Consider the following 16,070-nt stretch of genomic DNA (forward strand, 5'->3'; position numbering starts at 1 on the left):
TATAGAGAAAACACTTGAATGCAAATTATGAAGTATTGAATATTCAAGGGGATAAAAAGGTTTAAAGTGATAAGATAGCCAAAATATTAATATAGTGTATATAAGCTAATAGCAACCAATATATTTTACCAGAAAGGTAAAGGCTGAATAATAAAATCATGAAACTTGTTCAAATGATAAAAAGAATGAATTGAGATTAGAGGTTTAAAAGATGAAGTCACACCAAAATGAAGGGGGTAGGTAGAGTCTCAAATTAAATCTTGTAAGAATCAGAGTAAACTGTGCCATGTGGCTGAATAAATTTCAAGTTTTGATTTCCTTATTGTAGATTGTTGAGGGATAGGGGACACAATTCAGTGGTGCCACTTCTCTCATGCTTCTCATATTTGAAAAAGCTAGCAGTTCTCAGATATTTTATTATTTTTTAAAAGATTTATTTATGCATACAAGAGCTGAGGTCTTGGCCAGAAGTGTGGGGGGTGAGGGGATTCACCAGAGACAGAGTGGGGAGCAGAACAGGAGGATCTACTGAAATACACTGCTGAGGGGAGCAGCGGGCAAGACAGGAGAGGTCTGCTGCACTATGTGGGTCACCTCCCTTGCTTGGGATCAAACTTGTGCTGCAGTGGCTGCTGATAGCTTCCTAGTGCTGAGACTTAACCCCTTGTACCACCAGGGAGGTCCTCAAATATTTTAAAGGAAATTTGAGATTTTGTTTCTCCATTCTAGCATGTTTCTAGAAATCCTTAATTATTTCTTAAAACTCTGGGTATGAAGCGTTTTTTTGTTTTTGTTTTTGTTTTTTTGGTGAATCATTGACCTAATCAAGAATCATTTGGTTGTAAAAGCAGAAAGGCATTCAAAATGAGCTACAAATGGGTGGGGAGAGTTGACATCTTAAAATACTGAATATTCTATTGTATGTATATGCCACGTTTTGTTTATCCATTCGTCCTTGTTTAGGCAGTGGGTCGCTTTCACCTTTTGACCATTGCAAATAATGTTGTTATGAACATGGGTGTACAGATATTAAAGTTCCCCACTTTCCACTTTATTCATTCAATGTCAGGCAGCCTCAAGAAAACAGCTTTCTGCAACATCCTGGTTTGTTGACATTTTTCTGCATGTTTGCTTTTCTCTTATTCATTATAAACTAACTTTCCAGATCATCCATTCACTTGCACATGGTTTTATTTTGGTCTCAAAATGATGGTCTAGGACCTAGAGTCTATGTAACTTCTGGCTTCTCTTCTGTCCCAGGAGAGAGTATCTAATGGCTACAACTAGTTGTATTCTGGAGGAAGGCTTGGGAGTGATGGGATAGAGTCAAGTAGCAGAAAGGTTATGAAAAAGGCAAAGGAGAAATTACGGGCATCTCATGAATAATTTTATTTTTTATATACAGTGTGTATAAGAGTAAAACAAGGGATCTTCTTATTAGTCTGACTGTGTCTCACTCATGAATTATGTGAGCACATATATCCTCTTTTGATAATGGTAACTTCGTTAAATGGTCACAAATGAAAACCTGCTGACTTCCAGATAGAACCCCCTTAAATGAATCTCTGCATTTAAGATTTATTTCTTATATAAAATTTTATCTAATGAATACATCAATCCCACCTCTTAAGGATTAAATATCATGTTAATTTGACATTTTAAAGTAAAGAAGTCCATTCATGTTACATAAACATTTTGGTATTTTTTAACATTTTAAAATAAAGAAGTCCATTCTTACAGCACAGACATTAAAAGCTAACATTTTAGGAACTCATTCTTGTACTGTGTACATTTCTAGCATCACTTCCTGTATAATTTTAAAATCTGAAATCCTCTTAGCATGCCGAATAAATAGATTATGATATACTGAAGGATTAAGCTTCACTATCTGTGTCAGATTAATCCTTCATATATAGATCATCACTGAAATGACAGAAATATGGCTGCAATTCAGCAGAAAAGCTCAATGGCTAAGTTATTTCATGTAAGGTGAATGCTGTGCTTCTTGACTGTTTGTATAATTCTCCAAATTAAATTTAAATAAAACCTAACAAATATGTTGTTTTCAGACTTTCACAAGCATTAGTGGAAAAGGTATATCTCTGCTAGTTTATATAATAAAAGTGCCATTAAATATTCTGTGTAGATTCTTCCCATTTTATTGGGGTAACTCATTCAATAAGGATAAATTTTATTTTTATATAATATTTTACATTATTGAAAACTTTAATTTTCTTATACAAGTACAGATAAACTTTTTACATTTAAACAAAATAGTTAATATTTTGAGAACTGCGCTACTTGCTTATATATATATTTTTTAATGAAATGGGTAAAAATTATTATTATTTTTTTTGCAGTCTAGTGATATTTTCTTTTTTTTAAAATAAATTTCATTTTATATTCCCCATACAATTGCAACCCCCTTATTTTGACCCGAATCCCTCCCCTCCCCGCCCCCCACCCCCATAGAATGTCTCTGGTTCATAGTTGTTTGTTGATTTTGATTTTCACTTTCTTATAGTTATTCATTTTCCTGGTCCCTTATTTAAGTTTTCTAGATTCCTGCTATGAGGGAGACCATCCGGTATTTTTCTTTTTCTTTCTGGCTTATTTCACTGAGCATGATCCCTTCCAGCGCCATCCATGTTGCTGCAAATTGCATGTGTTTATCTTTTTTGAAATGGGTAAAAATTAAATGAATATTGTGAATGTTAAAATGGAGCATGAAAAATGAGGAATATGGAGATTATGGTTTGAAATGCATATATAAGAAATATTTAAAGTAAATGTAAATAAACTAAAATATAGGATATTTTTTTCCTGATAAGAGGTTATATGAAAACAATTTCAGTGTATCATTTTAGCTGAAAACTTGAGAGAGCAGGAATAGTGACTTAATTTTTTAAAATAAAGTTAAAAAAGTTTTATAAAACTTTTATATAATTCATAAAAATATTCTAATATAAACTACACTAATATTTTTGAATTTACCTAATAATTAGTGATATTTAGTATTTTTTCATTAGTTTTATTCTCCATTTGTATGTCACCATTGGAGACATATCTATCTAAGTCCTTTGCTCATCTTTGAATCGGGTTATTTAATTTCTTGAAGAAATTTTTATCAGATACATGATTTAGAAATATTTTCTCCTATTCCATTGGTTGCTCTTTCATTGTTTATGCACAAGTTTTCAGTTTTGATGTAGTCCAGTTTTATCTTTTTTTCATTTTTGTCAACTATACTTTTTGTGTCATACTCAAGAAATTATTGCTGAATTCAATGTAATAAGCCTTTCCTTTATGTTTCCTTTGTAGAGTTTTAAATAAGTTAATGTTTAGGTCCTTGATCTATTTTTTTTTAAGATTTTTAAAAATTATTTATTTATGCATACAAGAACTGGGTACAAGCCAGAGATGCAGGGGTTGAGAAGATTCACCAGAGACAGAGTGGGGAACAGAACAGGTAGATTGACCAAAGTACACTGCTGAGGGGAGCAGCAGGTGAGTCAGGAGAGGTCTGCTGTGACATGTGGGTTTCTCCCTGGCTGGCCGGTGGTGGAACTAGTACTGCAGAGACTGCGGATTGCTTCATAGTGTGGTGCTTAACCCCTTGTTCCACCAGGGAGGCCCAGGTCCTTGATCTGTTTTGAGTTAATTTTTGTAATACTGTGAGTGTCCAGCTTTATTCTTTGGCATTCTAATATCCAGTTCTGTTTTGTTAAATATTTATTTATTTTTATACAAGAACCAGGGTACAGGCCAGATGCGCGGGAGGGTGAGAGGATTCACCGGAGACAGAGCGGGGAACAGAACAGGCAGAACAGGAATATCAGTTTATTGAAATATTTAATTAATACATGCTTCCAGGTTCACAAGATGGTTTTCTGCATATCTAAATTTTCCCAGAGTTATGTGAAGTAAGAAAAATAGGCAATTTATCTTAGAATCAAGTTCTATTTAGTTTTCACCTAAATAACTGGTAAACTTATCATCATACCATAATGCAGAACAAAATAGTTTTGTTGCATATTTTGTCCATATTTTGTTCCATATTTTGTCTTACCATCTAATTTGAAGTTTTACTTTTTAGTACACATAGGACCAAAAAATAATACTGAACTTCTACCAATTTCTCACCAAGTTGTAAAAGACAGGTAGTCAAATGAGCAAAAGTATATGTAAATCAGAAAATGTGGTTTGTATTTTTGTCTAATGATGATTTATTACAAAATCTGGAGAAAATGTTATAGTCTTGACAAAACCGTATGTTAATGTGTTCTTTCTTTAAAAAATAGTTAATTTTTGATTATTGTTATATGAAAATTTCTCTGTCTCTTTTAGCATGGTTTACTATTTACTTTTCCAGGCACTAGCAAATAGAAAAATCTGAGAATCAGCTCCTTTCTTTGTCATATCCTTTGGTTAGAGGAACAGATGAATAGGAAGTTGGGAGAAAAAATGAAGTAGAAAAACCTTTAATCTAACTTTTAACTATAAGATTTAAACATATAATTTACCCCGTGTACAATATTTGAAAAAGATGTTGATTATTATAGACATCTACAATTATAAAATGTATGCTATCCACTAATGAACTGAGGGATCTGAGATTTTTACCTTGCTTGTGAGCTAACAAATTATGTAGTTTTATCCTGGTACAAGGCATGCAACTCCTGGGTCAGATACAACAGGACACTTTATTACTCATACCAGTAGTAGCTACATTTATCAACTCTTGTGTGGGGCATTGATTCTGCAAACATTCCCACAGGGTGATGTGAATTGGGCTAGGTGACACTTGTACATTCAGTGGGATAGGAACCCTCAGTTTAGGAAACTCACTCTTTAATTAATTTAATTTTATTTTTAAAATTTTCTTATGTCATTGTTCGATTTTTTATATTTGGTTTCTTCCCTCGTGTAATCCTCATAATGCTGCCACCACAGCACCTGTGACCATCACCATAGTCCCTTGTGCTCTTCCCTACCTGTTTTGACCCCTCTCTCTCCCAACCCTGTTGTATGCCTCAGATCTATGGTTTGCCTGCAAGTTTTGTCTTTTTCCTGATTCTGTGTTCAGTTTCCCTATAGTCTCCCTACAAGTGAGACCATGCAATATATTTTTCTTCCTCTCTCTGACTTATTTTGCTTAGCATTATCCTTCCAGCTCAATCCATGTTGCTGCAAATGGCATGAGTTTATCTTTTGATCGCTGAGTAGTATTCCATTGTTTATATATACTACATCTTCTTGACCCATTCATCTGTTTTGGGGCTTTCAGGTTGGGAAACACAATCTTTCATATGGGCTATAAGCATTGCCTTCCTTTTTACAGAGAGAAATAGTATCTGTGTTCCTTAAAACAGTCAGTGGTGTTCAGCAGTCAATGGTGCTTCATAACAATAATTCTAGAGACCCAGGGAAAACTGTCTTTCAAAAGTGGATGAAGGCTGAAATTTTTGCTTAATAAATATTTTATTCATAATGGGATTGGTATTGTAAAGAACATTGCAATAGGAAATGTTTAAAGTAATTGGAAGAACCCAGATTAATATTCTACTTTGGAAGGAACTAATGTACAAGTAAGAAACTTCCAAAATTATACATTATTGAAAATAAGTAAGTAAAATAAGAACTCTTACTTTGTATCTTTGACATTATGCTGCATGTTTTTTTGAAACTGAAAAAAATTTACTTTGAAAATACTCTGAATTAAAACTCTTAACTATTTCACTATTTTATAATGTCTCTCTTATTTTTAATCCATACAGGGAGAGTTCAATCTCTATAAAGCTATGAAAATGTAAAAAAGGTAGGTTCCTTTTTGAAGTAATAAAAAATTTATTATTTATACCAAGCCAAAGTGAACCATTCTGAGAGAACCACCATCTCCGAGTTCCTAAAAGTAAATAAATAAAAATAATTAAAATAATGTTCAAGCAGAGTAAAAAATAATTGATTTAATATTTATATCTTTAATATTTTTAATCTAATTATTTAAGCCAGTGAAGTTATTTCAAATGCATTTTTTAATAAAAGTTTTTAAATAATGAAATAGTTTAAAATCCATTATAGATATGTAAACATGAGGCTATCTTACTCTTACAATTTTGATAGAGTGTTCATAAAAATAAAAAAATAGTATGTGAAGCATAAACAGAGGAAGGACAGATGTTTGTTGAAATTTAGAGGTAACTGAAGGCTTTTGGAATGAAAAATTGCAAGCTGTGGGTTATTTATGATTCTACATCCTTGATTTTACAATAGTGTCTATTCTAAAAGACACTATAGCGTATGTTTCTTAATATATGCCTTTGAGGTTATGGTTCAAGGAAAGATCATGGCTTTATACATCCTTTATAAGATTTTATGGTGCTGCAAAGAAATGCAAACAAGAACTTCATCCATTTCCCATTTCTTATTCTTTCTTTTACGCCTTACCTTCAGTCCCATCAAGTGTAGAAAAACAAAGGCTTTTTTTTTTAAAGATTTATTTTATTTATTTATACAAGCACTGGGTACAGTCAGAAGCGCGGGAGGGTGAGTGAATCCACCAGAGCCAGAGCGGGGAGCAGAGCAGGCAGAAGGACCGAAGTACACTGCTGAGGGGAGTAAAAGGTGGCAGGAGAGGGCTGCGCGCCATGTGGGACCCTCCTCCGGTGGCCGGAGAGCAGCCGGGGATCGAACCAGTGCTGCAGAGACTGCAGGCAGCTTCGCAACCCAGCGCTCAACCGCTGCGCCACCGGGGAGGCCCAAAACAAAGGCTTTTATGAAAGAGTCTGTAAGATGCTTAAAGGTATGACTAAAGGTGAGTGATATTTCAAAAATAATATGGTGAGGACATATTTTAAAGCTTGGAGATAACCTACTTAAAGTTGAAATGGCAAAGGGGTAAAGTAAAGCATAGAGGTAGTGGTTAATACTATAATGTCATAATTGGAGACATTTATTTAAAAATTATTTTAAAGCTATTCTTTAAATTATGTCTTGAAATTTCTTTTTAATGAGAGAAGCATTTTAGAAAGTCATTGCATTATATTATTTCAAGTAGACCTCAAGGAAAATAGATGTGCGGTTAGCAAGTAAGGGAAACGTGTATTTCTCTGCCTGTGGCACAACATGTGCTTGTGGATCCTTATATACACAAAATTAAAAAAAAAAGAAAAGAAAAGAAAAGAAAAAACAACCTGGAAGAACAGGTAACAAGAAGAATGAGTAATTTAAGGCTGGGGCTTGTTTGTGTGTACTGGCAAGTTCAGGGGTTTTAGTAGCTTTCAATTTAAAAACAAAAAGCATCATAAGTGCTGGTATTTTAAAAATCATAAGCTCTAACTTTTGGCTTACAAACTACTATATCAAATTGTATTTTCTGTATCACTAGAATGGTCATCAAGAAATCTGGATTTAGACTTGGTCTTATTCAATAACTGGTAGAGAGTCTGGGTACACAATTTTATTTTCCTATTATCTGGATATGATTGTTGCTTGAAGGCCAGCCAGATTTTGCATACCTAAGAAATATCATGTGATTCAGCCATATTCTTGATATTCTGTACCACCTTCTATCCAGGCTTTAATACCACTCTTAGGTTAGGAATTACATTTTAAAAAGAAGGAATCATAGAATTAACTTTACAGGAATCTCCCAGGAATTAAAGAAAATCTTTCCTTTGAAGGATTTCCTTTAAAATCTATTTTATTTTTAAAAGACTTCAGGGCATTTCTAAGGTTTTCATGATAGCTTGTTCCATGGTAAATAACCTTGACTTATACCCTGTTTACCTTAGAAAAATATTTTGATAAATGAAATAATCTATTTTGTATGCTGAGTTATTGAATCATTATTGAAAATAAAGTATATTCATTAACCAAAATTTGGAACACAGAAAAGTATAAAAATTTACTCATAATCCCATCAGACATATAAAATGATGGCTTAATATATATTTGCTTCTAGTCTTTTTTCCCACGTTTTATTTTTTAAATGAAACTGGAATTATATGTTCAATTTTACGTATTTTTGTTTGGGGGATATTTTCTTTGGCTTCACTTGAGACACTTTTCACGTTCCCACCTAGTCTGGAATTTTTTTTTTTAAGTTCATTAATGAAATGTTTTTTAACCTGTGAAAATTCAGAAGAGTACAAAGACTCCCATGAAAGTACATTTCAAATTCTTAAAAGAAAAATTTGGGTCTTCTAGTTCTGCTGCTAGTACCACTGAAGTCTTTCAGTTCTCAATCCCCATGTGTTTCATCTACGTATCTAATAAAGACTTCAGTTACTCCATTACTACAGCTTTACTTAACCATTCCTTTTTTGGTTAATTTTGTTCCCAGTATTTTTTTTTTTTTTAATTTAACAGCTTTGTGATAAACATTATTAGGCATGAAGTTTTTTCTGGGCTTAGGATTATTTATTTGGTACTAAGCTGTAGAAATGGAATTATTGGACAAAAGTTTATGAAATTTTAGACCTCTAGATACACACTGTAGAATTATTAGTTTTGTTGAATTTGCTAGTTTGGGAGGAGGTGATTTTGTTTAGTAACAGGAAGTCATGGCTTCAAAAGAGGTTGATCTTTATTTATGTACTATATAATTGTGCTCACCGGTGACTGAATGAAGCTGCATGTTAATTCCTGTAATAGTCTACTGCAACAAAAGGGTTTTCCCCAGCCCCTCATTTGATTTCTACATACGGTTAAGTGCATTTTTTGAGACACACCCTATTGCTGTTACCTAATGTTGGGTGATACAAGGTCACTTTCTTTTAAATGTACTCAAACTTTCGTAAGCAAATTCTGCAGACAAGTTAAGGTTTGCTTTACTACAGACTGGATTTTTGACCTATTGCTTACTCAATTAGTACAGATATCTTTTTAATAGTCTAAGTGATCATCTCATTATTTTATGTTGTTTCCCCTGGGGTAACTAATGGTCTCTCATAAAGTTTCTGATTTGGTTTAATAAGAATTAAATCCCAGAAATAGTAGTGTTTCAGAGGTAGAAGAAATCTTTAAATTTACTAATGTGAAATTATTTCATATTACAAGTTAGGAAACTGATGCTCATATGGATTAGCTGTTTTGTTAAAAGTCACTGATTTAGTGGCAGAATTGAGATTCAAATTTAGTTGTTATTTCCCTATGAAGTACTTTTTCTTCACTACAGTTTTTACTGTATTAACAAATAACGTGTATTCCCTTGCTGCTTTATGGTTAACTCCTATTATTATTTAAGGCTTTTGTTTACAGGCATGCCAGTAGCCTCCCTCTGTATAAGATACACTTTTCCTGAGCAGGTTGTCCTGTTACTCAAGTTGTACTGTTTTCTATAAACTCCACTACTTGCATATTTGGTATCACACAGGGATTTCTTTCTAATCAGTATTGCAGAGTTATGGTGCTTGATGTTCTTTCTATAAACTGAAATCTCAAATTGACTATAATCTAGTATTTGCCTAAGGTTGACTGGAGGCTTCTGCTACTTATGAGACAGGTAAATAGGTCAGCTCACTAGGTAACTTTCCAACTTCCATTGTGTTAAGTAAACCATGAGAAAGGAGTGTACTAAGAACAGGTCATCTCACCTTTTCACAGAACTCTCTTCTCTGAATTATGATAATTCCCTCACTATAGATTTATAATGAAAACATCTATGTGAACAGGATTTCTGTCTTTTTCAAACCCTAACTGAAGACATGTTTAATTTTACAGTTTTCTAGCATATGTGTTCTTGAGTGTGAATTCAGTGCCAGAAAAATATTTTTATCCAGATGAATTTACTTTTTGTGTACTTTAAAAATTAAGTCAGTAAGAACCATAATAATGAAGAGTGTTTTGGAATTTACAAAATGCTTTCACATTACCTAATTTGACATAATGACCCTATGATGTTATTTAATAATTATTCCAATATTACAGATTAGGAAATAGATATAAAAAGATGTGTAGCAGTGGGAAGTGGTGGAACAAAACTGGAACTGAGATAGTTTTCCTATAAATCCTGCATTCTTTCTATCATACCATGTTACATCCTAAAGTAAACCTGTCTATTGCCCTTTTGTGCCATAGTTCCCCCCAATTCAGAACAAAGTCTATTTTGTTTTATTTTATTTTATTTTAAAAGATTTATTTATTTATGCATACAAGGACTGGGGTATAGGCCAGAGGTGTGTGTGGGGGGGTGGGAGAATTCACCAGAGGTAGAGTGGGGAACAGAACAGGCAGATTGACTGAAATACACTGCTGAGAGGAGCAGTGGGCGAGTCAGGAGAGGTCTGCTGTGCCATGTGGGTCAGCTCCCTGGGTGGGGATCGAACTCATGCTACAGTGACTGCGGATATAGCTTCATAGGTTGCATCTTAACCCCTGTGCCACCAGGGTGGCCCGCAAAGTCTATTTTAATTTGTATAAAGTGGCACAGATAGTCAATATCTCTTACTTTGCAATTTTTAATCGATTTTTGCTTTGTATAATTTTATTCTATGTATTCTACATAGAATAATTTTGTGAACATCCCTGAATTGTTCAGAAAATGTAGATCATAAATACTAAAATTAATTATTTCAGAATTATGAAGAATGATCACCATATTATGGCTGTGTTGAGAGTTTTGTTTTTACTGTTATGGTTTGTCTAACTCTGCTATTTAGGGAACATTTTGATACATTTAAAAACATTTTTAAAAACCATTTTTTTGAGGAAAGAAGTATGAGAATAATTTTTCATTTATTCCAACTCAACAAATATTGGAAGATGTCATACACTAAGTAGATTAATACATGTTATGATAGAAGTATCAGTGAGTACAAAAACTACTGCTTTAAAAGCCATACTTCTAGATATTGCACATTTCAGTTATATAAGGTCATCTGATAATTTTCATTATGTACACATTGGGAATAATTACAGATATTAAATATTTCTATTAACATAAAGAAAGATGAAACTAGTTAATGATATGTTAAAGGGCTGAAGTGGCTAAATGGTTGAGGAGCATGGATGTCTGCAGCTCACTTTGAAATGTGTCAAAATATACAAACACATGGTATACTCTATTTCTACTACTCATTTCTGACTGTTAGCTTATCCCTTCTTGGATGATAGTAGGACAGAATAGCAATTTATGTAGCAGATTGCTATCTCTGTCATAATTATACATTAGAAGAATGATCTCTCATTCCAAGTGTAAGATTTTGTCTAGACAGCTGATGGGAAATAGTCAAGTGGAGGAATTAGACACCTTTTGACCATTGGTCAGTCATAGCATAACTAAAAGTTGAGGCAACCAAATATGTATGTACTTAATGATACGATGTAGAAAACCACCTACAAGTAGCACTTGCTGTAACGTGTGACGTTGGTAAATACTAGTATATGGGAAGTAAAAGGGGACAGAAGAACATGTTCAATGGGCAATATGTCAACCAAATCCAAAACCTGGGACATTATATAGAATGATACAGTTTCTCTAAGGAATGATATGTATATATGATAAATACATATTTATATGATATATTAAATATATATAAGGATTCTGTTACAGAATAACTATAATAAATATAAATATAGTATTTATATATTAATATAATATTCTGTTACAGAATAAAATTGTGTTACAGAATAAAAAAAAATAAGTGACATGACAAATGGCAGGTGGAGTTCATGTTTGGACTCTAGTTTAAAAAAAATGAACTGTTAGTAAAAACACACTTTTTGAGAATTCTGATGAAATTCAAATATGGACTCCTTACTTTTCCATTTTCAGTATTAACTATTTCCTGTTACTGACTCAGGATTTTTGCTGAGTGTTAGGACTGAGAATCGTAGCTACCATTATCTTAAACATGCCTATGCAAATTTCATTATTGCCTGTTTATCTCAAAAATATCTAAAATTGTAAGGAAAAAAACCCCACACCAACCAGCTTAGAATACAAATACAAAACATCTAACTAAAAACAGTACAAAAGTGATGTGTATTTAAAAAGAAATGCTATTCATTGTAATCATGCCTCGGGATTTTACATTTAAATCTAAAAATGTACAGAAAGAATTATACCTGTATATATATATACATATGTATATATGCATGTTTGGTGACTTAGAATTAAACGGACCAGGATTAAGTCTTTTGTAGATTTATGTGTTGAGAATTTAGTTTTGTTGTGTTGTATTTGTGTTGTATTTTAAGAGTGAAACAAATCTGTTCAGTTTATTACAATAATCATTCTAAAGAATCTATCTCTATGGAGCTTGATTGTATAATCAATTTAAATAACTTGGATCATGCCATGTTTGTTTGGCCATTTGTAAGCTTTGCTTATCAAGGTTAGTGTTAAACTCTGATTTAGAATAGTATTATATTATTTCTCTATATGCTTAGAATAACTTCATTTTAATTTTGGGCTGACATGTGCATAATGAACACAAATGGATTAAATATAAACATGAAAGGTTAAAAACTAATAACAGAGGAATTTTTTTTTTAGACAGTAGTGATTTTATTTACATGTGTTTATTTTTAAAAGATTTTATTTATTTTTATACAAGAATCAGGGCACAGGCCAGATGCACAGGAGGGTGAGAGGATTCACCAGAGACAGAGCTGCGAACAGAACAGGCTGACTGGCTGAAATACACTGCTGAGGGGAGCAGCGGGCGAGACAGGAGAGGTCTGCTTTGCCATGTGGGATTCTCGCCTGCCGGCCAGGATCAAACCCACACTGCAAGGCTGCGGACAGCTTCACAATATGGTGCTCAACCACCTGCGCCAACAGGGAGGCCCAACAGAGGACTCTTTAACATTGGGAGTAGGAATGGAAATCTTAAGATATAAAAGCAAATACCATAGGGGAAAAGGTGGTGCATTTTTGTCATTAATATAGTTGAATTTCTAATTATCAACCATAAAGTCAAGGAAGAGACAACAAACGGAGAAAATTTGTTAACATGGACAAAGGATTGATTTTCAGGATATATAAAGAATTCCTACAGATCACTAATGGAAAATAAATAATCCAAATGAAAAAATGAATGACTGATACAAATAAAGCATTTCTAGGAAGGAGAAACTAAAATGATCAGAAACATATGAACATGTTGAAACTCAATAATCGGATCAGTGGAAATTAAAACTGCAATGAAAAGTATTTCACAGTACTAGGAATATAAGAGATTTAAAAATATGATTGTTAAATCTAAATGTTAACAAGTTTGTGCAATAGTGGACTCTTATACTTGACAGATAGGAATATAAATTGGTAAAACTACTTTGGAAAAATTTTTGGAATTATTTATTAAAATTAGAGATATGCATTTCCTATGACCAAAAATTATTTTCCAAAGTACATATACCAGAGATATATAAAAAATGTTACGGCAGCATTATTTTTAATAGAAAAAGCTAAAAACCAAAATGTTTATCAACAAAGAAAAGCTCAATGTTCATCTAGTGGAATACAACAGGTATGGAAAATGAATATAATTAACATCTACACAGATCAGCAGGGATGTATTTCAGAGTATACAGTGGAAAAGCAGGTAGTGTGCAAAAATTCTGAATGAGAAAGATCTTTGCAAGCAATGACAAGCTGTTAGAATCTGTTTCTTATCTGTGCTTATAATAATAATTCCTCAGCAGAAAACCAGGACTGACCCTAAGATGTACATGAATTAGTGTTAACCTGAATTTAACACTGTATCAATATCTGAACTCAAAGATTTATGGCTAATTTGATTACAATAACCATTCTATACTTCAGTATACAAACTAATGTTTCCCATATTCTTTAAAAAAAAAACTCTTACATAAACATTAAGAGTCAGTTTCTTGATTGTGTTTCATGTATACTCGATATACAAATTGATATGTCTGTACAGTTTTGACAGAATGCAGTCATTTAACAAGTGTGCATAAAATAAGCTATTTAAAAATATATGAGTGGTATAGATAAATTACATTAAACTTAGCAAATTAAACATGATTACTATATATGCAGCTATATATAATATTGAATATTTCCCTCCAAGCAAGAAAAAAATTATTTTCAACATAGATCTGTTCATAAAAATGTTGATTAAAGCAATGATATTGATAATTACTTTCATTAGTATAATTCCAAGTAATTAACAAAATCCTACCACATATGTGGTCACAATAGAGCTTCATAAAAACCCTACGAAGTATAGAGAATTATCTCTATTTTGCAGGTGAGGAAGCTGAGGTTTAGAAAGATGAAATGATTTTTCCAAAGTAATACTGTTATTAATTGTGGAACTATCATTCAAACTGAAGTCCCATGCATCAGTTACTATGGTAATTTACTGTGTATTTACTTTTTAAAATTACATATACTTGTAATAAAAATGAATGAATCAGGTAATGTCATAGTTACTATTAAACATTCATTTTTAAGTTTTTAATTTTGGATGATTTCAAATATACACTAAAGTAGAGAAGACGGTATATGTAAATTGCTATATTGTCATTAAATAGATATCAACTCATTCACCATGGAATCCACCTACTTGACACCTACTGGACAATTCTGAGGCAAATTCCAGATGTATGTAATTTCATTTGTACATATTTGATTATGTACAATTTTATAAGGATTAACTTTTAATAATTACAACTTTGAAAGACTGAAAAGCTGAACAGTTTTCTAGAAAGATGTTTCTAGTTAGTATATACCAAAAGGCAGCATTTCCTGAGTTCAAAATAATCAGATATGGTGTGCATTTCTCTTGGAATTTAAATGTCTAATAATAAATAGTAAGAAAAGTGTTTTACCTGTCCTGTGCAGTCTTCTCTTTTTTCTCCTACTAAAACAAAGGAGTACAATATTATCTTCAAATCTAATCAAAGACCTTAATATTGTTACCAAACCTTTTACTATCCTCACTAAAAAGTTAAATACTCATAACTTAAATAAGAATGCTGAAAACTAGAGAATAACCAAACTTCAAAATAGTATGTAAAAGTACCAGTTATTCTTATAATGCACGTGTGGCTAGTATATTACTAAAATCAAATGAGTAAACTCTGCCTGTATGATTCCTTTTGTTTTTAAAGTGATATCTTAACATTTGTATGGTTAAATAAATTTATTCTAAGTGCCAATTCCGATTGTTTAGTGGTGGTTACCTGGGGATTTGTGTTGAGAAGTTTTATGCAACTTCTATGTTTGATGAAATTCAAGAAATTGTTGATGGTTAAATCCACAAGAGTGACTAAGGTTCACCTTTGACCACACTGGTTCAGTAACACATCATAGAATCAATTGCTTTCTGCTAGTTATCTGCTGATGATTAATAAATTCAGGGAATAATCATAAGATTTAAACACCTTAAATATTTACAAACTTTGTAAATTTGTCTTTTTGTCCTCTGCATGCCATCAGTTGTAATACATCTTGTAGAATCCACTTTAGGTTGTGCTGAATTAGTGTTTTTCTTAATTTCTTTGAAAATATTCTTGCCTGAAGTTGTTTTACACAAACTATTTGTAGAGACTAATTCTGTAGACACTTCATTTGGCACTGATTCCTCAAATAGAGTCAGCAGTTGAACAGTATCATAGTATCTGTTGACCAAAGAAAGCTACTTGAATTCATTTTCCTTGACTTTTAAAATCTATTCATGTTACTGTCAATGCCCTCAACTTTTTAAGCAACTGTACTGGCCATTGACCAATAGTCTGAGAAAGGTTTATTTTCTCTGGGCACATTTTTTTTCAGGTTCTATAATCAAACATGATTTCATTTTACTGATAATTAGCTCAGCTTCAGTAAAAGGCTGTCCTTGCTTGGCTAACAAACAAGACACAACCTCATGTCAGTTTTTATTTTTATGAAGAGATTTGATTATGAGACTCCATTTAAAAAATTCCAGTTTTTATGACCGCTGTTTGCTTATGATAGGTCCTTTGTCTGTCTGGTATTATATGTATTGGCGTCTTTTGAGCTTAGCTAATGTATCATTGCATAACAACACAAAACTTTGCTATCTAATTTGATAGCAAAGCAAACCACTTTCACCGTGCCTTAAAAATGTGAAATT

General features: G+C 32.5%; 1 protein-coding gene across 6 annotated transcripts in view; it reads right to left on the minus strand.

Moving 5' to 3' along the window:
• Positions 1–5,653: 5,653 nt before the first annotated feature.
• WDPCP (WD repeat containing planar cell polarity effector) overlaps positions 5,654–16,070 on the minus strand; it is a 301,344-nt gene continuing 290,927 nt past the window's right edge. For 3 of the 6 annotated variants that reach the window (XM_054701615.1, XM_054701617.1, XM_054701620.1), the window contains 2 exons: positions 14,803–14,834; positions 5,827–5,905 (listed from right to left, as the gene is read on the minus strand). In XM_054701615.1, coding sequence (XP_054557590.1) covers positions 5,855–5,905; positions 14,803–14,834 — 83 coding nt within the window. In that variant the 3' untranslated portion in view covers positions 5,827–5,854. Of the gene's footprint in view, positions 5,906–14,802; positions 14,835–16,070 lie in introns of all 6 variants that reach the window. The other 3 variants (XM_054701619.1, XM_054701618.1, XM_037527477.2) reach the window with 3 other exon arrangements.

Source organism: Talpa occidentalis, unplaced genomic scaffold (assembly GCF_014898055.3).
Source record: "Talpa occidentalis isolate TD23 unplaced genomic scaffold, MPIMG_talOcc4v2.1 talOcc4.5, whole genome shotgun sequence".
Lineage (NCBI taxonomy): Eukaryota > Metazoa > Chordata > Mammalia > Eulipotyphla > Talpidae > Talpa > Talpa occidentalis.